A 26,631-nucleotide genomic window follows, 5' to 3' on the forward strand; every position below is an offset into this window, starting at 1 on the left:
TGCCGTTGGTTTGCAGTTGGCTCATGTTTGACCCGGAAGGCGCGACATCGGAGCCCGGTTGCGGCCGATGCCGGGTGGGTGGTGCGTTGGAATTGGTTCCGCGCACGTGTTCATCGATGAAAAGTCACGTCGATCACGACTTCTTTGCCCTTTGCCCGGCACAAAATTAGCCGCAAGGCACAGTGATCTGTGGCCCCATCGATGGGACACTTCATTTGCTTACCATATTGGATAAGGACGCGCTATATTGCGCTACCGTGTGGTCAGGACCTCAGAACCTGGGGCCTGGGTCCTTTGAAGCCGAATGGAATCGGAATAATGCAAATATCTGAAAACGGAGTGTGGTTAGCACTCTCCAGTCGGCGAAGGTCCAGCCGAGACCGGGGCCATCAAGAGTCGGACATTTCGTGGAAACTGCACAATTGAAGCAAATTAATCGGATTTCCCGATAGGGGTGCGAGTAAATAGCAACCTCACGCGTGACGTGGTTCGTTTCGTCGAACGAACGGGATCGGGGCGGCCAAGTGCGCCCACACAAGAAGGTACGCGACACCAAAGGACGAAATTCGTAAGAAGGCTAAAAACAAAACACAGCCCACCTGCGGCCCGGGAGTGAGTAGGTAGCCTAAAAAAGGAATACGACCGTTTTGTGCGTTGTTTTCGGGGTGCGTTTGGCCCAGAAAAGTTTCGAAAACCTTCGAACTTTGAAGATCCCACACTTTCAATCACCCATCCAATGGCAGCCGATGGCAACGATAAATGGCAACAACTCCTACTCCGACCTTTAAAGGGGCACCTGCAATTGAAGAACGGGCCAAGCTTACGGGGAGTTCGATTCGAAACATGTTTTTGTAATAAATTTCAAGCAATGTCACAGTGGTTGTTGTGAACGGGTTTTCGGAGCCTCATCTGCGGCGTGTCGTCCTTCCTTTCAATTCTTTCGGCAATGCTGACGACGTCGATAACCGACACGCTTCCCTTGATGAATACCTTTCGCCATCTTGTTTGTGGTCTGGGAAAGAGGCTGCTTCGATGGAGCGAAACCGAAGCGATGAATGGGCCGCGTTACGTCGCCAGACGATATGGTGATCGATGCGCCACGGTCCGGTGAAACCCCTCCCGAAAAAGGCATCACTTATAAGACGGGACATAGACGAAGGCACAAAGATGTTCCGGTTAGTCATCCGCAGGACAATGGCACAGCACTACGTTGTGCCGCGTAGATAGCATATTTCTATGGAATCCCTTTTTTTCGGAGCCTACTAGGGTCTTTGGGAAAGACCTGTATTTAAGGACACCCTTATGTACCCTTTTTTTTAATTCCACAGCTCGACAGCTCGCGGTTTGTCCAGGTTTTGGGGCGGGAAGGTTCCTGCGTAAATGTACAACCCCAGGCACTGATGGGATCTGTTCTGTTCTGTTCTGTTCCAGCTTTCAGCTTTGCTCCTGTTTCCAGCTCGCCGTCTCGGGCCCTTCTTTCACCGACAGTGTGCGCACCTGCGTGGCGCACCGACACCGCCATAATTGCGCTCCTTGATGCGATGCCGGGAACGTGCCATCGGCTACGGATCCCGTCTCTCGTGCTGAGTCGCTCCTCGAAGGGAGCCACCGGCGGCGGTCCGCCATCGGCGACGGCCTCCGCATCTGCGGCTTGCACCGGCGAGGATGATGATATCTTCCGGTACGACGGACTCACCGGCCCGTCCTCACCGCCGGCAACCTCCACGGCGACGGCGACGGTCAAGAAGGAGCGCCACCGGGTCACGATGATGGGTGCGGCCCGCGTCGGCAAGTCGTCCATCATCTCGCAGTTCCTGTACGAGAAGTATCTGTCGCGCTACAAGCAAACCATCGAGGAGATGCACCGCGGCGAGTACGAGCTGCCGGACGGATCCAGCCTGACGCTGGACATCCTCGACACCTCCGGCTCGTACCAGTTTCCGGCCATGCGGGCCCTTTCGATCAACACGAGCGGCGCGTTCATCCTGGTGTACGCCGTAGACGACGAGGAGACCTGGAACGAGGTCGAACGGTTGCGCGAACAGGTTGGTTCCGTCGAATTCCGTGGCCTAACGGGCATCAACTCACGAATTTTCCACGATTTCTTTGTAGATCATTTCCGTGCGCGGTTCCCGTGTACCGATCGTGATCGTCGGCAACAAGGCGGACGTGCCGGAAGAGCAACGGCAGGTGCCGTTCAAGGTGGCTCGCTCGCGGGCCCTCCTCGAGTGGGGCTGCGGGTACGCCGAGTGTTCGGCCAAGAACAACGAGGGCATCCTGACGGTCTTCAAGCAGCTGCTTCGCCAGGCGAACATCGAGTACAACCTGAGCCCGGCCGTGCGGCGTCGCCGGAAGTCACTGCCCAGCTACACCGGCGGCTCGAATCCGGCCCGCTCCAACACCGCCCGCTACTACCTGAAGCGGCACTCGTGCTCCGTCCAGTGAGCAGCTAAGCAAACCGGCAACAAACCGACAACGAGGAGGCGACAACGCTTCGCACCAAAGATTCAGACATCGACAGGGACATTTACGGGAGTGGCTCGGTTTCACCGTTACATTGTTGGGCACGTCTTTTGGCATCATACTGTAGAACGCGAGCACGGAAAGAGTGCAATATTGGGCTTGGGTATTGGGTAGGCTTCCGTTTGGACGAATTTACATGTTTATAGCGCGCTCTACACGAGATCCCTGTGGAGTCGCTTTTTGGATAGGCCAATTGTTGTTGTTTGTACTGTAGCAAGGAAGAGCAAGGTGATTTTGGGTTTTTATATGCATGTGCCACTTTGCTAAATAGTCGACCAGCAGCAGCAGTAGCAGCAGCGGGCAGATGGGTCACGCTGCATGTTTAGTGTGGTTTAGGTGTACCACTTAGGACTTCCGATTGTGTGCACGATGAATTCCTTAAATGTACCCTAATGCAGCAGTTTACGGTAGTACTGTGTTGATGTGAGACAGGGGCCAGGCAGGGGTTTGAGATTGAAGAGCGGTTTCCATTGCATGAACTGATACTAACATAAGGCGTAGGTTTGAAGCCATGATAGAACTGGTACTCAGCTGCAGGACTTTTTGCGCGATGGATCGCGTTTGACACTTTTATGCTAAAAAAACTATACAACTAAACCAAAGCAGCGCTCGACGTTATGAACGTTATACCTAAATATATGATTCTTATACAACTTTTCGCGCGTCTTGCGGTTTCCCTCTTAGGCCGGCGCGTGGCGTCGCAGTTTTCGGATGCCCCAAACGCGGCGACCGGCCGAAGGTTCAACTGTCAAATCAAAACTTTATTATAAATCAAATCAAAGTGCACTGCAATCAAAGAGAGATGTGGCTTATATGCTCCGACAAACGTTCGTTCGAGACGAGAGACGCCTACTGCGAGTAGTTCCCTCACTCACTAATACTGTTTTCACTCATCGCAAGGGGAAAGAAAAAGATTAACCCCGCAGCGCTCTATGTCCGCGGGTTTCGATTATGTTTCATGCTCTAGAGCGCGCACGCTCGCTTCGTTGTGACTGATTTGGCACCCGGGATTCCAGGACTCCGGAGGTTGTCCCACACAAAAACTGGGGAACACATTGCTGTTTGTTGCGCCCCCTGGCTACGTGGCTGGGTGGATGGATGGATCCAAGTCAGAGCGACGTCCGGAGTGTGTGGCGGAGCCGACGGACAGCGCGTCCCGCCAATGGCTGTGTCTGGTGGGACACAACTGCAACCGAGCTCGGTACCACTGTCGTGCCGGAACCATCCACCTTTCCACGGTTCACGCGCCGGGGGCGCAAGTTATTGGTGTTTCTTTTTATATTTTTTTTCCTCTGCCCTAACGGCCGATACTACTGAACCGGGTTGGCCGCCAACCACTAAGTGTACTCTCTATCTGACTTTGTGTGTGTTGTGATGAAGCTTAATATACCGTTAAAGCTATCCATCGCGAAAAGCATCTCTCCCGGTAGGGTTACTACTGTAACTTCTAACATGTACTCACGCAGCGATGTCCTGGCCGGGCACCGTAACGCGCGTTACTCCTTATTGTAACGAGCAGAAGCAGGAGCTTTGAAAGCTTCTTTCGTGTAAGCTTCGACTCGCTTGCTGCGTCGTGCGAAGGATTCGTTTGAAATCAAAGTGGGCTCGGGAAAAGCGGGAAAACTGTTTCACTCCGTCGGCGAGATGAGCTTTATGGCTGTGAGGGAAAGCTCATCTCGCCAACGCTGGCTGACTGTGAAACGGCCACCCTAACACGGGGACAAGGATCTAGTCAGTAGTCGATAAACGAAAATGATGAAGAGTTCGCGGCGAACGTGAATTTCCTGACTCCGACTCCCGGTTCCGGTTGTTGCGAGACGCTCGCCAACCCGCCATTCAGTCGACTCTCTCTCTGCTAAACTCTACTAAACCAATCAACGCACCATGTCGTATACTTTCAACTATTAATTTGCTATTGCTTGTGTAACGCGTGTGTAAATTGAAACTATGTGTCCGCTTCTTTCTCGTGGTTTCCTGTCCATAATTGTAGCTAAGGGCAAACTTAAACACAACAATGAAAATCGCTTCGTTCAGCGATCGACCGCCGATCGTCTCCGCCTCCGTCGCTGCTGTGGCTGGCTCTAATATGTACAGATGTGTGGACTCGGACACATGTCCCGTCCCAGGTCAGCCAGCCTTTTTTATGCTCCTCGTACGGGATTCCTTATCTACCGTCATATTATCCTATACAGCATTTAAGTGGGTGTGTGTGTGTTCACTCGTGAGATATACTAACGATAAGAAAGGGGGGGCGCACAGGCTGCTGATAAGGCTGCGTGGCCGGCCGTGTGTCGGCCAGCAACCATCACCACCGCAACCGACCGCCTGTGGAATGTGGATGCTACCAGAAATCGCCGGATCTCTGTCAACGTTTGTAACACTTACGTCCTAACGATGCGTCAACAGAATATGGGCTTGGTGTTAAAACAAACTTCCTTAAAGCGCGGTTATAGGGAAGGAACGACGGCCAAAAAGGGGGCAAAAGGTGTTGCTTACACAAAGTAAATCGTGAACCGCGGCGATCGGAATCGAGAGCTCACTCAAACTTCCTCGCCCTCGTCGGAATGCGTTAGGCGGACTTGGGCCGGTTCGGTCGTCACGCCGTTCACGGCCATCTGCTGATCGCGCCAGGGTGTGGTGAGAATTTTCATACGCTAAAACCGAGATCGAGGTGTTAACGGTGTTAGATTAAACATTCAGCCCAGCAGAGAAACCCACCTGCCGGAAGCTGCCCGGAGTGACGAGCAGCTTGTAGCACGCCATCAGCGGTATCATGATCATGGACGAGCCCGCTATGCACCATCCGAGCACGTTGGCCCACCCGGGATAGATGTAGTCCTCGTAGCTGAGCGGTTCGTGGCCGATCAGTCCGTAGATGATGATGAACAGCAGAAACAGCGGGGCCACAAACTTCCAGCACACGCGCCAGTAGATGCCGGGCGCAAAGCCAATCATGTCCTTGATGTCGTTGCAGAACCGTTCGGTGCCTGCGGAGGACGTAAGTGGTGAGTAGTATTCGCTTCTAATGCTCGACCATTCTTACCGTAGATCCACGACACCGCGATCGATTCGAAGAGCACCGCTATCAGGATCGAGTAGCCGGCCGCGTAGCGATCGAGCAGCTGGAAGAAGTAGAAACCACCCTGCGTGCAGCTCGCCAAACCGACGACAAAATACAGCGAAAACAGGCACGCCACGAAAATCTCCCGGTTGCGACCAATCTTGGGAAACTCGTCGCTCAGCGCCGTGATGATCGCCTCCGAGCCACCAAACTACGGAACGAGGAAGGCTTTAGTGTCACAAACCACAGAACGACAGGGCGATCATACCGAGCTGTCCAGGCCGAGGGTCAGCAGCATCATGAAGAAGATGAGCGCCCAAAAGATGCTCCCCGGCATGGTGGCGATCGCGGCCGGGTACACGACAAACACCAGGCCCGGCCCTTCGGTCGCCACATCCTGGATGCTTTGGCCGCTCGCGTGCGCCATGTAGCCCAGCACGGAGAAGATCACGAAGCCGGCCACGAAGCTGGTGGCCGAGTTGATCAGACTGGTCAGCAGAGCGTCCCTGCGGAAGAAGGCACCCGTTAGGGGGACACCGCGAGGCCACAACGCACCTCCCGCCACTCACTTGTAAACGTTGTTGTGATACTTGTTGTAGGAAGCGTAAGCCAGCAGCACGCCGAAGCCGGGCCCGAGTGAGAAGAATACTTGCGTGGCGGCATCCACCCAAACCTCCGCGTTGTAGATGACGTCAAAGTTGGGCCGCAGGTAGTACAGGATGCCTTCGGCCGACCCGGGCAACGTAATGCCGCGCACAAGCAGGATCAGCAGGACGGCGTACGGGAAGAGCGCCGTGAACCAGACCACCTTCCCCGAGGTGCTGATGCCCTTCCAGAGCGAGAAGTAGCAGATGAGGTACACCGCCAGCAGGCACAGCGCCATGTCCCACTTGATGGCGCCCAGATCGTGGATACCCTCGCTCTTGTCCAGCTCCAGGATGTAGCGACTTTGACGTGCGATGAAAGAAAGGAATCCTCGAATTAGAAACGTCACTTTTCGGCATGGCAGAAGGCGTCCCCTACTTGAAGTACTCCGAGGCGGCCGAGGCAAACTTGGACTCGTTGACGGCGGCCGCCGTGACGGAAGCGTTGGCCAGCAGAGTGGCGGTGTTGTTGGTGGCCGCAGCCGCCGCCGCCGAACTGTTGCTGAAACCGAACGGTTTGCACTCGGCCGTGTTCCACGGGTTGGAGCAGTGGGTCCAGGGGAGGCTGTCGGTGAAGGAGGCGAAGAAGAACCGCAGCGACCAGGCGATGATGACGTTGTAGTAGAAATCGACGTAGAACGCTATCAGCACGACCGCGTACCCGATGCCCTTGAAGAGCGGCACCACCCGGCCCCAGCAGGTAATGGCACCCTTCCGGATGAACTGCCCGAGCGCCAGCTCCATGTAGAACAGTGGGATACCTCCGACCAGCAGCATGATGCCGTACGGAACAAGGAACGCACCTAGGGAGGCAAAGAGAGCACAATCACGGGCCCGGTCAGTAAACGTGGAAAATTGCATAAATCTACCGTCTCGTGGGGGCCTCCACTTACTACTGGGGGCCGTGCGGACGCGAGATGATACTCTACGATGCTAGCGCCTAATAGCATTATTATTTCCTTTCTTTTTATTGACTTAATCCGACGGCGAGAAGGATTCGACGACGACGAAAAGCGCGTGCTTGCGAAGAAAGCACAAGAACGGTCCCGGGCCCAGGACACTCGACGGAAAGGGGACAATCCTATCGCAATATTGCGTCCACGTCTTGCCGGAGAGCCGTGCGGTGTGTACCGAGGAGGGAGTTAATAACAGGGGCTTAATGTCATCATTGCTGTGCTCTATCCTCCCCAGGGACGAAGGCGCGAGCCGATAGAAAATGTCTTTCGGCCCCGGAGAGGACGATTTATGAAAAGGATAAAAAGGGCGCCAATGCCGTAACCTAGGCCAACCCAAGCGAGCGAGATTATGGTCCACTGCGGCCGCTTGGCCAACTGCCGTAAAAATGGCACTACTTTTGAAGAATCATGCACCACCACACCCGAGAACGTGGGGCGCTGGATGCATCACACGGAAACCGGTCACCCAATTCCGGTGGGCCCCGTTATCTCGGTATCTCTCTTACCTAAGCAGCGGTCCATCGTTCCTTTGAACGTAACCCACCCGATCCCGCCATAAAGATAGTGGTCCAGTCGCTTCTCGTCGCTCCAAGAATGGGCCCCCGGCCACATAAATCCATCTCTTCGCGGTGTCCCTGATACCAGTGATAACCCCTTTCGGGGGTGCATCCGGCGGTATCGATTTATTGTGGCCGATTGGTCACTCGTTTCGTCGATCGATTGGGCTTCTTACGTAAGCGAATGGAGCGTTTTACTTCCTGGCCGCGCTCAGGTTGCTACCAGGGCCAGGTTGCTTTATTAACGGTTAATGGAGCGCCCGGGAGTGCACCGTCTCAAGGACGCGGGTCGGATGGTCCTCAGAAAGGATGGTAGCACGTGAGGTAGATAGCGGCCTGCTGTCCAAAATTGCAATCGTCAGCTCTCGCTCGCGACCGATAAGGTGGTCAGTATTTAAGGCCAGGACCGTGGACCGGTGACTTCAGTAAGCTGTGTTCCGGCAAGCAATACAGCAAGATGGGGACGAAAGGTAAGTCTTCCGGTCGGACACCCCCCCCTTGGTGAACTCACACCGCCTTGCTGTGTTACAGTTCTCTGGACGATCGTTATCCTGGCCGTGGCGGCCCAGGTCCGTGCCCAGCAGACGGAGGCCTGTGCGGAGGCGGACGATTTCTCGTTCGTCCGCGATCCGTTCTACTGCTACCGGTTCTACCAGTGCATCGATGGCAATCCGTATCCGTTGCGTTGTCCGGACGATCAATGGTTCGATGAGGGCCGCCAGCTGTGCGACGATCCGGCGATTGTGGAGTGCGAGCTGGAGGATCGCCCACCGACGGTTACACCAACGCCCGGGATCTGTAACGATGCCCCGGACAATCGGCTCGTGCTGCACCCACTGTTCTGTAACGAGTACTACCTGTGCGTCGGCCAAATCGGCTTCCCGGTGATGTGCCCGACGGGCCTGTGGTTTGACGAGTCGCGGCAAATCTGTGGCGATCCGGCCGACATCAGCTGTCCGCATGGACGCCCCGGTGCTGCCCGGTGCCGCGACGAGCCCGACTTTGGGCTGGTGCGCAGCGAGTACGCCTGCTATCGGTATTATCAGTGCGTGAACGGGTTCCCCTACCCGATGGTGTGTCCCGAGGAGCTTTGGTTTGATGCCGAGCGGGACGTATGTGATGTGCCGGAGAATGTGCAGTGCGATCTGCAGCCGTCACTGCCCACCCCGCCGACCCCGGGCATCTGCAACGAGACGCCCAACAACGTGCTCCGGGCGAATCCGACCTCCTGCAACAAGTACTACGTGTGCATCAACGAGATCGGCTGGTCGAAGTATTGTCCACTAAATCTCTGGTTCGATGCGGACCGCCAAACGTGCTCCATGCCTGGGGCTACCGATTGTGCCTTGGGGCCACCGTTGCCACCGCCTCGCCCGGAAAACCGCTGCAACGATGTGGAGAACCTGCGGTTCGTGCGGGACGACTACTTCTGCTACGAATATCACCAGTGCCGGAATGGCTACCCGTTCCCGCTGATCTGTCCGCAGGACCAATGGTTCGATGAGGGGCTCCAGCGGTGTGCCGATTACACCACGGTCGAGTGTGAGGTGGCCGACGGTCCGCCTCCGCCGATAGTGCCAACGCCCGGGATCTGTAACGAAGTGTACGAGGAGCGGCTCGTGTTGCATCCGCGTTTCTGCAATCAGTACTACATCTGCTCGAACCAGGTCGGCATCCCGGTGATCTGCCCGACAGGCTTGTGGTTCAGCGAGGACACGCAGTCCTGCGTGTCACCCCTGCTGGTGGACTGTCCGCATGGGGTGACCCCACCGCCGGAGGATCCGTGGGCGATGTGCGACGGTGTCGAAGGGTATGGCTACGTGCGCCATCCGAACTACTGCTACCGTTACTTCCAGTGCATCGATGGCACGCCGTACCCGATGATCTGCGAGGGTGAACTGATCTTTGACCCCGAGCGCCAAGTGTGCGACGAGCAGGGATACGTGCAGTGCGAGGTAACGCCGCCTCCGATCGTACGGCCCCCGGCCACGGTCGGTATCTGCATCGGCGCTGAGGATGGGCAGCTGGAAGCGAATCCACAGTACTGCAATCAGTACTACATCTGCATCCACGAGACCGGCTGGCGTTTGGTGTGTCCGCTCGGGCTGTGGTTCGATGTGGAGCGCCAGACGTGCTCCGAAGCGGGCACGATCGAGTGCGGGCTGGCACCGGAGCGTCCGTCGACCACACCGAGCCCGTACGCTCGTTGTTCCGGCATTCCGAACAATGCGTACGTCCGGGATGATAGCTACTGCTTCCGGTATCACAAGTGCGTCAATGGTTCGCCCTTCCCGATGGTCTGCCCGAACGAGCAGTGGTTCGATGATCGGTTGCAACAGTGCCGACCGCAGGAGGACGTCATCTGCGTGATCAGTGAGCCACCGACACGACCGCCCCCGACGGCCGGTATCTGTAACGGGGTGGCCAACCGGGTCCAGGTGCCCAATCCGTTCACCTGCAACCAGTTCTACGTGTGCGAGAACCAGATCGGGTTCCCGGTGGTCTGTCCGTTTGCCATGTGGTTCGATGAGGCGCGGCAGACCTGTCTCCCGGTCGCGGAGACGACCTGTGACTTGGGACCACCGACGACCACAACCCTGGCACCGCACCCGTGGGGTCAGTGCGATACCGCACCGAACTATAGCTTCGTGCGGAACGAGTATTACTGCTATCGGTATTTCCAGTGCGTGGACGGAAGGCCGTATCCGCTGATCTGCGCCGGTGAGCTGTGGTTCGACGAGGAGCGCCAGGTGTGCGACGAGCAGGTGAACGTACGGTGCGTCGTGAATCCGGCCCCGCCGACCGTGCCCGCCACACCCGGCATCTGTAATGACGTGCCGAACGGCGAGATGACGCTGAACCCGCGCGCCTGTAATCAGTACTACATCTGCGTGGACCAGGTCGGCTACTCGTTGCTGTGCCCCGAGGGCCTATGGTTCGATGCCCAGTACCAGCGGTGTGGACGGCCGGGCCAAGTCTACTGTCCGCTTGTGCCGATCGTCACAACACCGGATCCGTTCGAGGTTTGTGACGGCGTCCCGGAAGGGGGACTACTGCGCAACGAGTTCTACTGTTACCGATACTTCCAATGTAAGGACGCGGTCCCTTACCCGATGATTTGCCGCGCGGGGCTGTGGTTTGACCAGGAGCGCCAGGTGTGTGACGTGCCTTCGAACGTGCAGTGCTTTTTGCGCCCGGGACAAGGGGAACCACCGGTGGCCACACCCGGCATCTGCATCGGCGTTCCGAATGGACAGTTCACGCGGAATTGGAATTTCTGTAATCAGTACTACCTGTGCGTGGATCAGGTCGGCTGGGCACAGATCTGCCCGGATGGCCTGTGGTACGACGAAGACCGTCAGATCTGTGACCTGATCGAGAACGTGGAGTGTCCGATGTCCCCCACAACGATTGCACCTACCCCGTGGGATCGGTGCGTCGGTGTGGAGGATCTTTCGTACGTGGAGGACGAGGACTTCTGCTATCGGTTCTATCAGTGCGTGAACGGCATCCCTTATCCGATGATCTGCCCGAACGATCAGTGGTTCGATCTGGGCCGGCAGGTCTGCGACTCCACGGACAACGTGCAGTGCGAACCGCACGGTGTCTTGCCGCCTCCTCTGCCCACCGACGGGATCTGCGACGGGGTGACCAACAGCGTCCAGGTGCTGCATCCGGTGTTCTGCAATCGGTTCTACATCTGCGTCGATCAGGTGGGCTTCCCGCAGAGCTGCGCCGTGGGGCTGTGGTTCGATGAGTCGCGCCAAACGTGCGCCAGCCCGCTGGAGGTCGAGTGCCCGAACGGGCTCACGACGACCCCGTCGCCGATTCAGGGTATCTGCGATGGCGTGCCGGCCGGGACGTACGTTCCGAATCCGCTCGACTGCAGCCGGTACTACGTGTGCGTCAACTCGTATCCTTACTCGCTCGCGTGTCCCGGCGGCACCTGGTTCGATCGCAATCGGCTCCAGTGCGTGCCGATCGATGAAGCGGAGTGTGCGGATACCGTCACCACGGTGCCGACACCCGGTATTTGCAACGGGCTGGAGGATGGGGTGCGGGTTCCCAGTCCGGACAGTTGTTCCCTGTTCTACACCTGCTACAACGAGGCGGGAACACCCGCGTTCTGCCCGCCCGGCCAGTGGTTCTCCGAGGACCTGCAGGACTGCGACGATCCGGAGAACGTCGACTGCACGCGGGAACCATCGACCACGGCCCAGCCGACGACGGGTGTCTGCGAGGGGCAACCGGACGGTCGGTACGTGGCCAGCCCGTACAGCTGCAGCCAGTTCTACGTTTGTGTCAACGACACCGGCTACCCGTCCGTGTGTGGACCTGGGCTGTGGTTTAGTGAGGCCGCCCAAGAATGCGTCGATCCGGATGACTCCGAGTGTGCCATAGAACCTTAGAAGACGCGAATCCACGACTCCGAGATAATAAAGCCAATGAAGAGAGCATTTCAGTCAATTATTTTCCCCTCTGTGGCAAATGTCACAATTCTTCGCAATCGAAGATGGCTGGGATGCAGCTTCGCAGTTTAATTCAACTATCGCGACCATCCTGTCAATCAAAAGGTTCTGCGAACAGCTATTCTATAAAGTCGATCCTTCACCGTGGCCACTGATTTGTCCACCAGACATTTAACATCTACATCGGTCACAGGTCACCGAGCAAAATACGCCGATCCATTTTGATGCTAATGCCACCGTCGAGATGCCGGAACAGTTTTTTCCCCATTATCGTACGCAACACTCTCGTCGGTCGGTTCCGATCCGGTTGCTTTAGTGCTTCCCATTTCTCTCAGAGTGACGGCCATTACTGAAACAGTGTTCAATAGAGTGTAAAAAACACAAAGACAACGATTCTACAAAAAAAAACCAAGAAGTAGACGTCGCGTCGTCCGCTAAAAGCGCCACCGAATCGACTTGCCAGATCTCAACCTGTTGCTTAGCCCGAAGAGAGCTGGAAAGAGTTTACACAATTTTCTTTCCGTCTCCTGCCGGGACATGCCTTCGGAGGCGCGCAACAAGTGTGCGCCCCACCAGATCCGAGCCAGTATGATGAACGATTTGACTTCTTGAGAGCTCTCATAATTCTTCCAACCACACACACACACCGTCGGCCGCCGACGATGTAGAAGTGGCCTTTATCGCGGTGTGGCGGTGATGTTCCACAATTGACACCGTTCCGTGGGGTCCAATCCCCCGAGACACGCTCCAACTCCGCGAATCAGCGAAGAACCTTCTTCTGAGGGCTCGTCCATTCCGGTCTCGCTGCGTTCCACACTCCACGGCACGGTCTTTAGTTCTTATTCATCGGCACAGCGCCGACCTCGGACCTGGCAAAGTGTGCCTCTGGATATTCCTTCGACTCACGGCTGACTGACTCCTGTGAATAAAGACATCAACGCCATTAGCGTGAAACTTTTCGCTCCCTCCCGCTGCCTAGCACGGCTCCTAAAGTGGCCGGGCCGGGAAAAGAAGAAAGGACCGAGCCCACCGATTAGGAATGGGGCGAAGGGAAAGTGGAAATTTCCGTTCCATGTCCACCGCAGCTCTCGCTCTCGTGTGGGGTTGCGTCGAGTTCAGGGCTGCTGAGCGGCGTGAGAATAAAATCCTCACAAGACGCCGGACGGTACGCGGTGCCAAGCCTCCGGAAGGAAGGCACAAGAAAAGCAACCAGGATCCGTCGTGCCCGGTTCGTTTCCTCACCGCCGCTGTCAACCGCCACCCTCCGGTGGCTTCCGGTGTTGGTCGGCGGATTATCGTGGGGAACACGGCGGTCCGTCGGGGTTGTCGAGTAAATCGCTGTTGTCACATACATTCCACTGATAATGTCCTTGCGTGTGCGTGTGTGTGTGTGTGTGTGTGTGGCCAAGCACCAGTGTGAAGGTTCTGCTGCTGTAGGCGATGGATGAAATTTGCCACGCTCGAGTGCCATTTGACCGTTCGCAGTCGGTTAACTCCCCGGCCGGCCGGCCGGACCGACCGACCGACCGACCGTCCCGAGGTCACCCCGGAATCGAATCGGCCACCGAAGTGCGTTCACTTGTACCGCCGTGGACACGGATCGTGAATCAATTCCTTGGCCATGATTTATGTCCCTAGCCTTCCCCGGGCACCCCAGGAGCGGATTAAGCCTCCCAACTTGTTACTCGTTATTTGTGTGACCAGAACGGCACTGATTCTTATGGCTTGGGGTTTTTTTTTAAATCTCGTCTTGTTTGATATTGATTTAACGTCGGAGGTCGGTAAGTAACCCGTTCTTGACAGAAGTGGGGACACTGGAACCGGGTTGAACTTATCTACGTTTTTGCTTACTCGATCACGATCTCCTGTGGTGTGCTCATACTAGGCCAAGTTTTCAGATTACAAGAATTCTCTGATGAAGAAAAACTTTAACTAACAACCGTGCCTACCAAAACATGACCCGTGAGATACTTTACTCGACTCCATTCCGAGTACGGCATGGGATAATCCAATTTCATGCTCATTAAAGTCACACAATCACGCCCACATCGCAAACCTAACATTAACCTGTCCACGTTGGGTCCCTTAGCGGGCGAGCATCAACGAGTTGTAGCGGAAATATTATACTTTTTGTTGTTTAAAAACTAAGTGCTGTAGTTATTGGGTCGCACTGGGTTGATGGGTTCCGTGAAGTAAACCTTAACCACCTTATAACACATCGTACTTCCCAAGCCCGATGCGAAGGGAAAGTTTGATAACGACGCAACGCGAGAGTTCGTCCCCTCGTCACAGACACTAATTTGGCCAGTGCTGCTGCTTCGCCAGTGTTCTCCGTCCAAATTGAATTCTTCCATCGATAATTAGCTATTAAACGATGTCGATACAACACAATCACCGACAGGGTGGCAGAAATGAGATTTTCCATCACATTTTATGGCGCGCTTCCGGAACTTACCACCACCGTTTTTGTAGCAGAGGTACGGGAACCGCCACACGTTGGCCAGATCCACGGCGAAACCGATGACCGAAAGGAGGAAGTCCACCTTGCCGCTCCAGGTTTCGCGCTGCTCGCCATCGGTCAGCTCGCTGCCGCTGCGGGGCAGCAGACCCGGCCGGCTCTTCGCCTTGATCTGGCCGACGGTGGTCATCGCCAGGACGGTCTCCTCGCCGCCGTCACCGCCGAGCCCGTTTTCGGCTCCACCGTTCAGCTCCTTCAAAGCGTCCCCGTCGATGGAATCTGATGGAAGAAAAAAGTGCAGAAATTGTGACAGCTAATTGTGTTACGGTGCCGGGAGCTAGTACCCTCTGGTTCCCCGAGTAGCCCTGAGGACCGAATCGGTTTGGTAACAATTTTTCGAAAGCATATCACACACAGTTGACGAACGTCGCCGCGCGCTCTCCGTACGTTTTGTTGACACATCCAGGTCCACTTGGAGCAGCTTGGAATGGAGTGTTCAAAATTTGAAGAGCATGCTAATAATAGAACTCCTCAGCCATCGGGCCACCACCACGTCGGCATCCCGTCGGTCACCCTGGGGCGCTCGAGAGCTGTTGGTCAGCTGTGGGATTGTGCTCGACTTGCAGAGTCCGTCCTTCCCCGGCGAAGTCCTGGTCCTCCAAATTGACAAAGTGTTTGGTAATGTTTTTGATGTTTTATCCCGGTGCTGCTGCTACGGCGGCTGCTGCTGGAGCGGAACTCAATGGGGCGCCCACGACGACGACCATCATCAGCATCATCGATAACACCTCCACGTCATCGTCACCAGCTCGTCGCGTAAAGGGCAACCGGGGGGGACCACCACATCTCACTCCATCTCACTCCATTAAAGACCTTCTCACAGGCGAGGCGAGGGCTAATAGGAGCCAAATTTGCTTCCTCCGTACAGGAAAATTGATTTTCCGCATACAGCGCCGGTGTGACAGCGACGACGACGACGTCACCAACCATTTCGCTGGGATTGGGACAATTTGATTTAGTGCTCCGCGCGGCGTACTCTGTCCCATCATCATCGTCGTGTCGGTCTGTCGGTGGGTCGGGAAAATTATGAATTGGATGCCATGAATGTAAATGTCACTTCTCGATAAAAACAAGAAGGAGGACTCATCCTGAGAACGCGTAAAAGAACAAAACCTGCCAACCAACCGCATCGGCATCGGGAGCCTAATATTTTCATCGTAACGTGCCCCGATCGGGGTGGGCCGGGACGGAGTTCGGAAAATGTTAAGTACTCCTAATTCGATTTCCAACCTCTCCCTCGCCGTGTGGCACTTTCGCTTTTCACCGTTCTCCGCCACCGCCGTTCAGGGCAGCTCCAGGGGTTTCAGTTTCAAAGGCCTATTTGCCAATCAGCTTTGGTGCCTGCTGCCGGAACTGCTCCTGCTGAGTGGTTCCCAGGAAACCGGACCGCACACGCACACACAGACACGCAGCGGCTCCTTTCTTTCTCTATCGGCGAGCCGACATCGGGTTGGCCGGATCACAGGCCGGTGAAAATCAGGCCTTCTCTTGCGCACCGTTCGGTTCGCTATTTCGGTCGTGATTTCCATTTCCGCCGCTGGCGTTGTTGGCGATGGGGATAAAAGAATTCGGTCGATATGGAAGCGACAAACCGCGGCCAACGACTACTTGAGGTCGGGGAGTAAGCTGTTCGATCCCATTGGGAAAACCCGAGCCGGTGTGATTTTTTACCGTAATTCCGGTACCGATTGAAGCCGTTCCTATGGAGAGAGCTAATCGGTAATCCGAACGCAAACCGGTTTAATTTTAATCATTTTGGGATTTTTTGTTAGAACATTTTGCAAAAATTTGTGAGATCTTTATCCGATTTAATCGTGGTCGTGTACGCTGTATTACCTGATTTTTCCTTTTTGCGACCCATTCTTAATCTCGAAATGCGTTAATAATTTCGGTAGGTTTGTTGCTCCAACTCCAACACTCTGCTTTGCATATCACAGTCGGGACCGAGTTTAAGGTTTGATTTACGCGAGGTACATTCCTGACACGATGACGGTATAAAACACAGTGGGCCGTTACTTGATGCTGCTGCTCGGAAACGGAAATTCAATTAAAACGCTCACTAAACACGCACGCACGCGTCATTATTTAATCGTCACTTTTTTGCCTTTTGCCGAGGCTCTAGATTGGACACGACCAGCTAAGGCGTTTTTCGGACCTGCGCTACAAGTGTCTAGGTTCTTGGTACTTAGTGGTCTGCATCTTGGAGAGTTTGTTGCGCACAGAGCAGAGGCGTACCGCTTGCAACCCATTAAAGTCAATTTGCTGCTGTAGAGTTATAAAAAAGCGCCTCAAATTAAATTTGATACACTAATTACCCGCGTCTAGACGCGTAGCGAATAAATCAAAAGAACCGGGCGCACATAATTTACCTACACCTCGAGTTCATTATTCCATCCTAAACACACATGCTGTCGTGCCGTGTAAAAAATTAATAATTAATTAGCTTTACACGGCCTTTAGCGACACGCCGCTGCATATTTCACTTCGATCGAGCCGATACATTTTATTGCAGCAATCGATTCGGAGTACGACTACGGGTGGCGAGTTGGCAACACCAACTGGACAGCGATCGCTTTGCGTACTTGAGATGCAATTAGAAAACTCGTTCTCCAATGCAAGACCCTCAGTACGCGCGTACGTTAAACCACAAAATTCAAGGCACGCAAATCTGTCCCGCGGAGAGGTCTCTCGCGAGGTCTTTCACGTCGGGTTACTACTATTTGCACTGCCGCAGCTACCTGTCCGAGGCAAACGATTGCGCTGTTCCGATGAACAGTCGCTACCTCAAATCCAGCTCGTCCGAGACCCGTCAAACATAATGACCTGGTCTCGTTTGCCGGCTCACGGCCTACAATCTTCGATCTTCGCGACCGAAGTGTACCGTCGGTTCAGTCGACCGTGTCAAGTCACTATCCCTATGTCGCGTACTTCGGTATACTGACGAATGTTTTTTTTCTTCTCTTTACTACAAGGTGACCACCTAGGCACTCGATTATCGTCGGAGCTTGTGCAACGGAGCAAAACACTAAATTGCACATAGAATTGAGTGTATTTAAAAAAACCGTCAACCTTCACGGGTGTTCCGATTGGGCCGATTTAATTCATTACTCGTCGTCACTTCCGATCGACCTTTGCAGGTGAAGCGCGCGCTTTTTGCCGCATTCAATGACAAGTTTTCTGGCGGTTTCACTTCTCCGCGGAGTTGGAGAATAATTGTCTCGACTGACCGATCATCGCCCGGGCGCAATTTGTCTTTTCCCTTTCCTTTACTAAAAACTTCAAAATCCATCCTTTCCAGAGTCTTTAAGCGGACCGGCTCTCGGCTTTGATTCTCGATCGTCTGAATAATGAATTTCGAAGCAGTACGCCGCGGTGGAATAAGAAATGATCTTCGGGCCACAATCTTGACCTTCAGCCTGAGCACTCGCGGGGGGGGCAACCCTTCAGCTGGACACGGTAATGTCTCAGCCGACAGGAATTCTCTAACGTCTGCTGACCGCGCACGCTGACGCCCGCTTATGGAAATCGGAGCCGGCGGATCGAAGCTGGAGTCGATTTCGATGGACATGAAAACCTGTTTCACTTCTCTCGCACCGTACCGTCCTTCGTTCGTTCTCGGTGCGACGGCACTGCATCGGTGGTGGCCACAGCGTAGGAGGAGTTCCTCACCGATTCCCGAATCTCGGTTCCACGGTGGATTAACTTCTCCTACGGGTGCGATCGTCTAGACGTTCAGTTATCTTAGAGAGTGTTCTTTGAATTCTAATATTTTCTATTTTAATCTATCTATCTATTCTTCTATTGGAGTATTAGCGATATTCAGGGTTCTTTTTCGGTCCTATTGGTGCCTATTCCAGTTTTGAACGATGACGCTTAGCTTAAAAGCTTCGTTTGGAATATGCACTAGCGAAACAGTTACTTTTCACTCGGGAACACATGGGACGATTAGGCTGGACAGGTGTTTATGTTAAACTAACGATTCCGATTCGAACCATGTTTCAGTTTTACGATCGTTCCCAACGTCACTGAGGCGCACTGTTCAAGGTTCCCTCACTCACAAAACGTCTTCACTTTCAGCCACCAATAACAATTTGCAATATTACCGTGCTAGAAATACACTTGTTCAAACGAGTGCACCCTCGGGGCCAAGCGTCCGCTTGACGATCCTGCTTGAGCGCGACTCTAAAACCGACTAAACGAAAAGAACATCGAATTTAACCGGCAGAGCATGTCCGCCGCCACCACCGTCGTCGACGAGCCTTGAGAAGCTCTCGTGTGCCACCACCACCAACACGCGTTAGATTCTGATTCGGTCAACGAAAGCGAAAGCATATGTATGGAACGAGATGCTTTCGGCCCCCCCCGCGAACGAAGATATGTACGATCCCCAAGGCGTGACTGAATGAAACGGAGAGAGTAAATTTAAAAAATTATAATTGATTCATGATTGGTTATATTAAATTCGATTTATTTTTGTATGTTTCACGAGGACATAACCACAGCGTTTTCTGAAAAACATACCAGCTTTCCACTTTCATTCACCCATTAAGGTGTCAATCTTGGATACACGAGCTGTGTTGGCTTCAGGAAAAATCAATCAACGACAAACAATTGATCCTAGCAAATTTGGCCATTCGGTGACTATTAGACTGCGATTGATGCTAGACCGACAATCATTAGCATCGGAGCGTGACGGGGCCACCATCTTGCGTTGACGTGTGGCGTAACTAGCGTTCTTCAAATCATGTTGGAACTCGGTAAACAATACGTCTCCTTAAGCGAATGACATGTTCCGTTGGGATTTACTTTAATTTCTAAACACAAAATTATTTTTTTGTGAAAAATGTTAAACACTACGGCGTTCTCAAATACTACACCCAACCTTTCAAGACAATGTTATAGTTTTGTTGTTAATCTAGCCCTTTCAGTACTACGTGTTGCGGAACGTGATCCTTGGCCTTTGCGCTAAACAACCACAATGGCAAACCGCTCACCTTATGAACGTTTAACAAACCGCAAACGAAAAGGTAATCACCGACCACGTTTCGTGGCACGTTGAGTGGAATCGTGGTCCGGTGGTTAAAGATGAAAATCAAAAAATTGCGTAAACCTTGTTTTAAAATTGAACGATATTATAAAGCACCTTATGCGAAAATAAGCCCTGAGGGATTCGCTCGCAGACCTGGGCCGGAAATATATTTATTTGCTCGCGGTTTGCTCATGTCGAATGTATTAATTTAATAAACCCGACGGAATCGGGTGCTCAATTAAGCTTCCTCAATTTTCCAGCCACCCATCGGTGCAGGAATTTCCGGCTCGTCCACACCACAACGGCGGAAGCAGGAACAGTTTTTGTGGCAGACGAGAGGCACGCTTTTTCCTTTGGAACCCGACAGAGTCCTGACACTGTAGTTTTCTTTCCTCTCCATCCAGCAAACCGTGTTGGAACAATGTTCCATCAGAGCCCGAGCCACTGGAATCACGGAAACCACGCCAATTCAGTGCAGCTTCGCTAGATTAGCAGCGAAAACAATCAAAACCACAGATTTATAGCTCATTTCCTTCCCTGCTGCACCGCTGCCGCCGGGTTGGTTCCTAGCACCGCCCGGATTGCAATTCTAGAATTAAGGCGACGTCCCCCCTTGACGTCCTTTCCCGTTGGGCCACGGTAATGCGAGAAATCATCAGAAACCGCACCCCATAGCTCGGGACCTTGTTAAACTAACTGCACAAGTGGTATTTACAGCTGCCTGTTGCAGCGAAACGGTCGCAGGTCAGGTATTGCTGGTGGCTGTTCGATTCCGATAGCCACCCGAAGCCACTAAGTACACGAAGTCTGCAGCGAGTGGACATAATGCAACGGGAAGCGGAAATGGACTCAGGCACTTTTGTGGTAAATGATTGTTGTATTTCGTGCTGCCCGTGTGGCCGGTGGGAAGGAAACCAACTAATTTGGCCACATACACTTCGGTTGCGGTAGGTTTAAAAAGAAGAAAGCAGACTCAACGTCGCACCGCCGGCGGCACTGGTACTGACCTGACGACTTGTCGGTGCTCTTCACTGGCGTTTCCAGCAGTCTCAGCTTCTCCCGTGGATCATCCAGCTCGAACATAGGCTCGGTTACCTGTTTGGCCCACCGTCTTGAACAGATATTCGCGCACCGGACCACGGATCCGACCCACCCAGCGGCTGACGACGCGTAACGACGCTTAATTTGCGGGATTTCTTAAGGGTGCGCCGTTACTCGTGACGATCTCCCGGAAATGGCCTTTCTTAGTTTTCCAACATGGTCCAGCGGGGGCCGTGTGCATGAAACACAGCACAATACGGTTCACTCTTGCACCGCGCCCAGTGTAGAACCAGCCACCGTTTGATAGTTATTTGACGGGGGTTTCTGCATAACGGAACAATTGGGCAGACACTATACTTTTGCCAGAAATAAGGGGGACGCTTTTTGAAGCTTTAATAGTACTGTTTTGTGACACATAACTGGGAAAGGACAAATCGGATTTCACAAAACAGCACAGAATGATAGAAAATGTTTTTCTTCGGTTTCACAACCCAAACCAGCGGCTAGTTGGCCGTCTGATGGCCGTGTTAAGAACTGCACACCAGCAAACCTCAGGAGGCAACCTAGCCGACACTTCCGGTTCCGGACTCCGTCCTGACTGCCTACTGCCACACAACTAGCGGCCAGCTTCGGCCGACCGTGTCCTTTTATAGCGCAACCGGTGGCAACCGAAAGCCCAGGGACCGAACCCCGGCCGAATGGCGGGAAATTTGTCGGGAAAATGCTTTTCCGCCCATTTGGCACACGCTGTCGGGTGCGGCGCCGAAGATGGAGGATGCCTTCCGGTTGGCAGGGGGGGACCTCTCGTTCAAATGCGTGCTTTGAAGATCCGTGCTGTGTTTCGCGTTCTTGGTAGAGAGATTCTCCCGTTGTTAATTGAAATTTTCATGGCGAATTATTGTGCAAATTGTTCTTCTAGAAAAGATGCAGTTTTTTTTAAAGTAATCTTTTATTTTTAAACCATCTCTCTAGGATTTGTCAGGCATATATCAGCGAATGGATTGCGTGGTGTGGTAAAATGTAACCCATTAAGGTGCGTTTGAAAATGTTGTCCATTGCACGAATAGACGAAGTGCAAAAACAACATATAATTTTAGCTCGCCAACGTACGGATTCAAATTAACAAAGGCGAACGTACGGTTTTGGACCACCCTGTGCCGTGACATTTGACGCATTCATAGAGCTTACTTTTTTCATCGGACTACTACACGCAAAAGACATTTGCGCAAAAGGCCGTTCAAATCAGAATTTGCGGTCAGCATGTGAGGATGTGTTGTGTTTTTGTCGTGTCGTATAAATCGAAAGCAATTGAACTTGACGAGGGTTAAGTGGGCCCAACCCTTTGATATTGAGGGGATTTGTCACTGCAAAGGACTTTCTTATTTTATTAACAATGGCTGAGCCCAAAGCTACTAAGAACCTGGCTCAGCTACCAATCGAAAAGAAGGAACAGTTCCTCGATTCCTTCGACACAATTCAAACTGACTGTGATGGTAAGTTTTGAATTCGAGCGCCAAACCATGGCATGACGCAGCATATTGTTGGTGATTTTAAGAGTAACCCTTTTTCGTAAGGCGTCCTGTGGCTTCTGAGCGAATCATTTTCCGGCGTTGACCAAGCCATACGTGCGCTTCGGACCAGTGAGAAAAAGATTCTGTTTGTTTCGAACAATAGTGTCCGTACGATGGAGGATTATCGTAAGAAACTGGACAAGCTGACGGACTACACCGTGACCGATGACGACATCATTCATCCGGGCAAACTTATCATCGAGTATCTGCGGGAGAGGAAATTCGGACAGGCGCTTTGTTATGTGATAGGGAGCGCCAATTTGAAAAAAGATCTTCGCGAGGCCGGCTTCAATATAATCGACGGAGTAAGTAGTGACGTGGCAGTATGAGTTGCTCGTGAGTTTAATTTGATCCGCTCTTTGCGGTTTCTGCGTACAGCCCAACGATCCAGTTCCGGAAGCAATCGCGAAGATAATTCCGATCATCAACGACAAGCAACCGGTGAAGGCCGTGATTGTTGACTTCGATTACAACTGCAACAACATCAAGTTGCTGCGGGCTCAGCTTTATCTGCAGCATGACGGCGATTGTTGGTTTATCGCGGGGGCAATGGACAAATCGCTTCCAGTCAGTCCCCGTATGCGCCTAATCGGTCCCGGCTGGTACATCGAAACACTTCAGAACCAGGCGGACAGAAAACCTATCGTTCTAGGAAAGCCGGGACGCGATATGAGCAGATTGATGAGCCGGCTCTATCCGGTTGAGGACGCTCGTCGAGTGTTGTTTGTCGGTGACCAACCGGAACTAGATATCAAGTATGGAAGCTTATCCGGCTTTCAAACTTTGCTAGTCGGCACCGGCGGTGTGAAACAGGCAGACCTGAGGGACCTACAGCACGATCAGGAGCTCGTTCCCGATTACTACATCGACGAGTTTGCGAGCCTAGAGAAAATCGTACTCGAAGTGAAGGCCTACAAGGCACAAAAGAGCAAATCTGTGCTGTGATTAGGGAGTGTCGAAAGAATTATTGCTTCGCCCCAGAGAGACCGGATGTTACAGGAGATTCTATCGCGGGTTCAGCAACAACGTTCCTTATTTCATGTTCCAGTTTCGAGCGGCTATCTAATCTCGAATCAATAGGCGTCCATGTATTCATGAACCCCGTCACATTTACAATACAAAGGCACACAGTTTCGCATTTATTATCTTATCGTAGGACGAGCAAGGGAAACCCTGGGGCCTATTCATTCCGGCTGTCTACTGTTGCCTAAGATTATGCAATACGAACGCATTATTAATCATCCAAAATAAACACGGGATAAAAACGGGAATTGTCTCATCCGCATTGTGGCATCACTGGGGGGCTATCTGCCGCAGACAGAAATAAGTTTATTGTTTACCGTAACTCTTCGTTCAACCTCGTAATAATCTCGTAAGATTCAGCTCATGAAAACAATTTTTTTTCGGATAGTTCTAGTTAGCTGGCGGATAGAGGGCGCACTGTTCGACGATACGTAACTTTTCTACCGGGCACCGTAAACAGCTGGCACCACTGCCAACGCTGGAAATTGTGTCATCACCGTTCGGATGTTCGGATGGGGTGTGTGTGTTTGCCCTTGTTTTTAATAGTTTATTAGTATCCCTTTGCCTGTGATTTTTCCGGTACCTGTTTGGTGACGACGGCGGAAATCGGCGCTTTTGTTATCCACTTCCGATACGGTGCGTAATAATCAATCTCATCTCGGCTCTTGGCACTGCTGCTCTGTTTCTTTGTTGACGGCCGTTGCGTGAGAGTGAAAGAGACAACAGGCATGCGGCTTTGTTGATGTTTTGACAAGTGTTCCTTGGGCTGTGTGTCGCGTAGTGGTTTTTTTACTTCAGCTGCTCCCCGTTTCGAATTGTGTCTCTATCGTACACTTGATGTCATAGGCGGCGGGGGGCAAAATTGCCACATTTGCACAATTTCGAAGCAAAACTCCAGCCCTTCGGTCTGCCCAAGGTAACTGTCCAGGAACGTAAATATTTGGTGTTGCACGGTGGCGGAAGGTCAGAAACGGAACGAAAACCTAAGCAGTACGGGGGGGACCAAGAATGCCCGCCCATCCGTTGGTGTGCCTGCTGGCGAATTTTCCCCAAGCTGCCACACAGTCCATTCGGGTTCGCATCGAACGCAGTAGCGGTAAAATCCGGTTTTGTTCCCTCAATTAGCGGCCATCCAGGCCATTCGTTATGCTAGTGTGACAATACCCGCGGTTGGTTTAAAAGCAATTCCCAGCGATCGAATTTGGCCGTATTTTCCATCAAAATCATTTTCATTCCTCGCGCATTCCTGGGGACGTGAACGAGTGGCGCAATCAGTAAAGCTTCTCGGTACTCCGCTTCATCTGCGATAGTGTGCCGCGTTCGTTTGTGTATGTTCGCACAGCTGGTAACAAATGTGAGCAGACCACGTAAGTGTTTACACTCGAGAAGTGGCTGCGAGTGGGGGGTATACTAGTAGGACGTTTTCAGCGACTGGTCATAGTAAGCTGCGCAAGATCGTTGTTAGTAAGCTCTGCACTGCAAGATAGCCGTTCCCCCGTGGAGCGCTGTTTCGGCGCAAATTTATCCAGAGAGCTTTTCAGACATTCAATTCAGCGGTTCTGTGTTGGCTTCTGTCCCTTTTGCTTGTTTTAGGATTTACAGCGTCCTTCGGAGCGAATCCTAGTGAACGCCAACACCAGTCCCAAAGTCCAGTGCTCGCCGACGTGATAACGTTTGTGCATCTTTTGTGTACATTCAAGTGTTGTTGCAACGTTTATTTGAAAACACACGCCAACCGTTACAACCATGGCCGATGAATTCGATGCATGCGAATGTTTCTGGAGCCATGAAATCGCTATGCGGAGGCTGCTGTCTTTGGTATGTGCTTTTGCTTTCCAGCTTTTGCTTCCGTAAATGTCTCCCAGACCACAGCAAATCATGCGACGCGGTTACTTTTGTCCGTTTTAGCTCCGCCACGGACAGTCGTACTGCAACGACAGTGATTGCACGGATCGTAAGTATATTTGAACATCTGGAATTTCGGATCCCCGGCGAGTACGGTATTGTTTCTTGCTCTCACTCCGAACAGTTTCGAATCTCCCGGGTTCCAATGGTGGCACAAACTTTTTTCTCGTCATCGTGGCGTTGATTTTCATGGCCGTCATGTACGTGATGCGGCCCCAGTCGCTGCGAAGACGAAACGATCTCAGCAAAGCATTACCGCCTCCATCGAACGATGTAAGTGCACGATTCAGTTTAATGCGCTTTTGTTCCTAATGCATCCCTGTGTCACGCAGGGTCCCAACAACGATGGTGCTCCTCCGTCAGTATCCTGAAAGAATCGAAAAACCATCCGTGATAGAAACGCTCAAATCCGCAACATCACGTCATTCGGCAAAAGTGCTCGAGGTGGTTCCCGAACTCCACCAATCGGCCGTGTTACAGCCTTTTTCCGTTTTTTCCCTTCTGTTGACCATATAATGCAACTGTTGAACACGCTCCAGATCGACCCAGATCAATTCTACTGGAACGAACCATTAGCTTCCAACTGATCCTACTTTTCCGTGCGCTCTGCAATGATTACTTTTTGAAGTTGTTAGATGAACCTTGGTGTTCCTATTCCCTATCGCATTTCGGCTTTTTGTTTGCTTCCATTCAATGGTTTAATTGGTGAAATTGAAGATCCGTCTAAAACGTGAACGCTTGAAAGATTCCGACAACGGGTAGCAATAAGTATTTTCTTTGATAACTTGGTTCAATTTTCCGTTAATTATTCGTTCTTTTGCAATAAAATGGAATTTCTTCAGATTTACGAGCAACCAAATCTATAAAAGACAGTTCTCTATTCAATTAGCACGTAAAGAACATTGTTACATTACAGGTTTATGATCAAGTTGGATTTGGAAACCCCCGATCGCTTGTATTTCTATTTATTCTGTTTGATGTTCAGTGGACTGTTGGAACTCCTAGGCAAGATATTTTACTTTGTGTTGATTTTTTTTGCATTTCTGCTAAATAACAGATAGTATTTACGAGAAAAAAATAAGAATTTTTCCAAAATAATGTAAAAAAATCAGTCCGGTACAAAAGCAGAAGTCTAGCTAATTGTGTCCTTACAGAAGGAGTATAGATTAGTGTTCTCTACTCTGCAATGGGTAAATAAAAACAAACAAGTACATAGCGGAACAGCTCACCATTCCTTTGATGCACTATCCGAAAAAAATTTACTCTATTTCAATGCAACAAAAGTTTTATTGATATCACCATTTGACCGAACTTCCCAGAAGCAACGTTTCAAA

General features: G+C 52.3%; 4 protein-coding genes across 6 annotated transcripts; 3 read left to right on the plus strand and 1 right to left on the minus strand.

The window, feature by feature from the left end:
- Window positions 1-1,541: 1,541 nt before the first annotated feature.
- Window positions 1,542-2,445, plus strand: LOC128268340 (ras-related protein Rap-2b-like). Its single transcript, XM_053005396.1, has 2 exons — window positions 1,542-2,045; window positions 2,113-2,445. Exons 1-2 carry the CDS (start codon window positions 1,542-1,544, stop codon window positions 2,443-2,445), a joined length of 837 nt encoding a protein of 278 aa, XP_052861356.1.
- Window positions 2,446-5,063: 2,618 nt separating this feature from the next.
- Window positions 5,064-20,840, minus strand: LOC128268055 (sodium-dependent dopamine transporter). Its single transcript, XM_053005057.1, has 8 exons — window positions 20,765-20,840; window positions 14,666-14,947; window positions 6,608-7,031; window positions 6,154-6,531; window positions 5,853-6,090; window positions 5,567-5,795; window positions 5,242-5,510; window positions 5,064-5,177 (listed from the first exon to the last, which is right to left on the minus strand). Exons 1-8 carry the CDS (start codon window positions 20,838-20,840, stop codon window positions 5,064-5,066), a joined length of 2,010 nt encoding a protein of 669 aa, XP_052861017.1.
- Window positions 20,841-22,068: 1,228 nt separating this feature from the next.
- Window positions 22,069-23,593, plus strand: LOC128268056 (uncharacterized). Its single transcript, XM_053005059.1, has 3 exons — window positions 22,069-22,291; window positions 22,373-22,674; window positions 22,748-23,593. Exons 1-3 carry the CDS (start codon window positions 22,192-22,194, stop codon window positions 23,312-23,314), a joined length of 969 nt encoding a protein of 322 aa, XP_052861019.1. The 5' UTR covers window positions 22,069-22,191; the 3' UTR covers window positions 23,315-23,593.
- A 288-nt stretch (window positions 23,594-23,881) lies between these two features.
- On the plus strand, window positions 23,882-26,518 carry LOC128268057 (small integral membrane protein 14). Of its 3 annotated transcripts, none has more exons than XM_053005060.1 (5): window positions 23,882-24,028; window positions 24,986-25,210; window positions 25,301-25,346; window positions 25,422-25,570; window positions 25,630-26,518. In XM_053005060.1, the coding sequence occupies exons 2-5, from the start codon at window positions 25,139-25,141 to the stop codon at window positions 25,666-25,668; spliced, it is 306 nt and encodes a 101-aa protein (XP_052861020.1). In that variant the 5' UTR covers window positions 23,882-24,028; window positions 24,986-25,138; the 3' UTR covers window positions 25,669-26,518. The 3 variants fall into 3 exon arrangements, with proteins under 3 accessions (XP_052861020.1, XP_052861021.1, XP_052861022.1); XM_053005061.1 differs by lacking the exon at window positions 23,882-24,028 and adding an exon at window positions 24,144-24,308; XM_053005062.1 differs by lacking the exon at window positions 23,882-24,028 and adding an exon at window positions 24,443-24,759.
- The last annotated feature ends 113 nt before the right edge of the window (window positions 26,519-26,631 follow it).

This window comes from Anopheles cruzii, chromosome 2 (assembly GCF_943734635.1).
Source record: "Anopheles cruzii chromosome 2, idAnoCruzAS_RS32_06, whole genome shotgun sequence".
In the NCBI taxonomy this organism is placed as follows: Eukaryota; Metazoa; Arthropoda; class Insecta; order Diptera; family Culicidae; genus Anopheles; species Anopheles cruzii.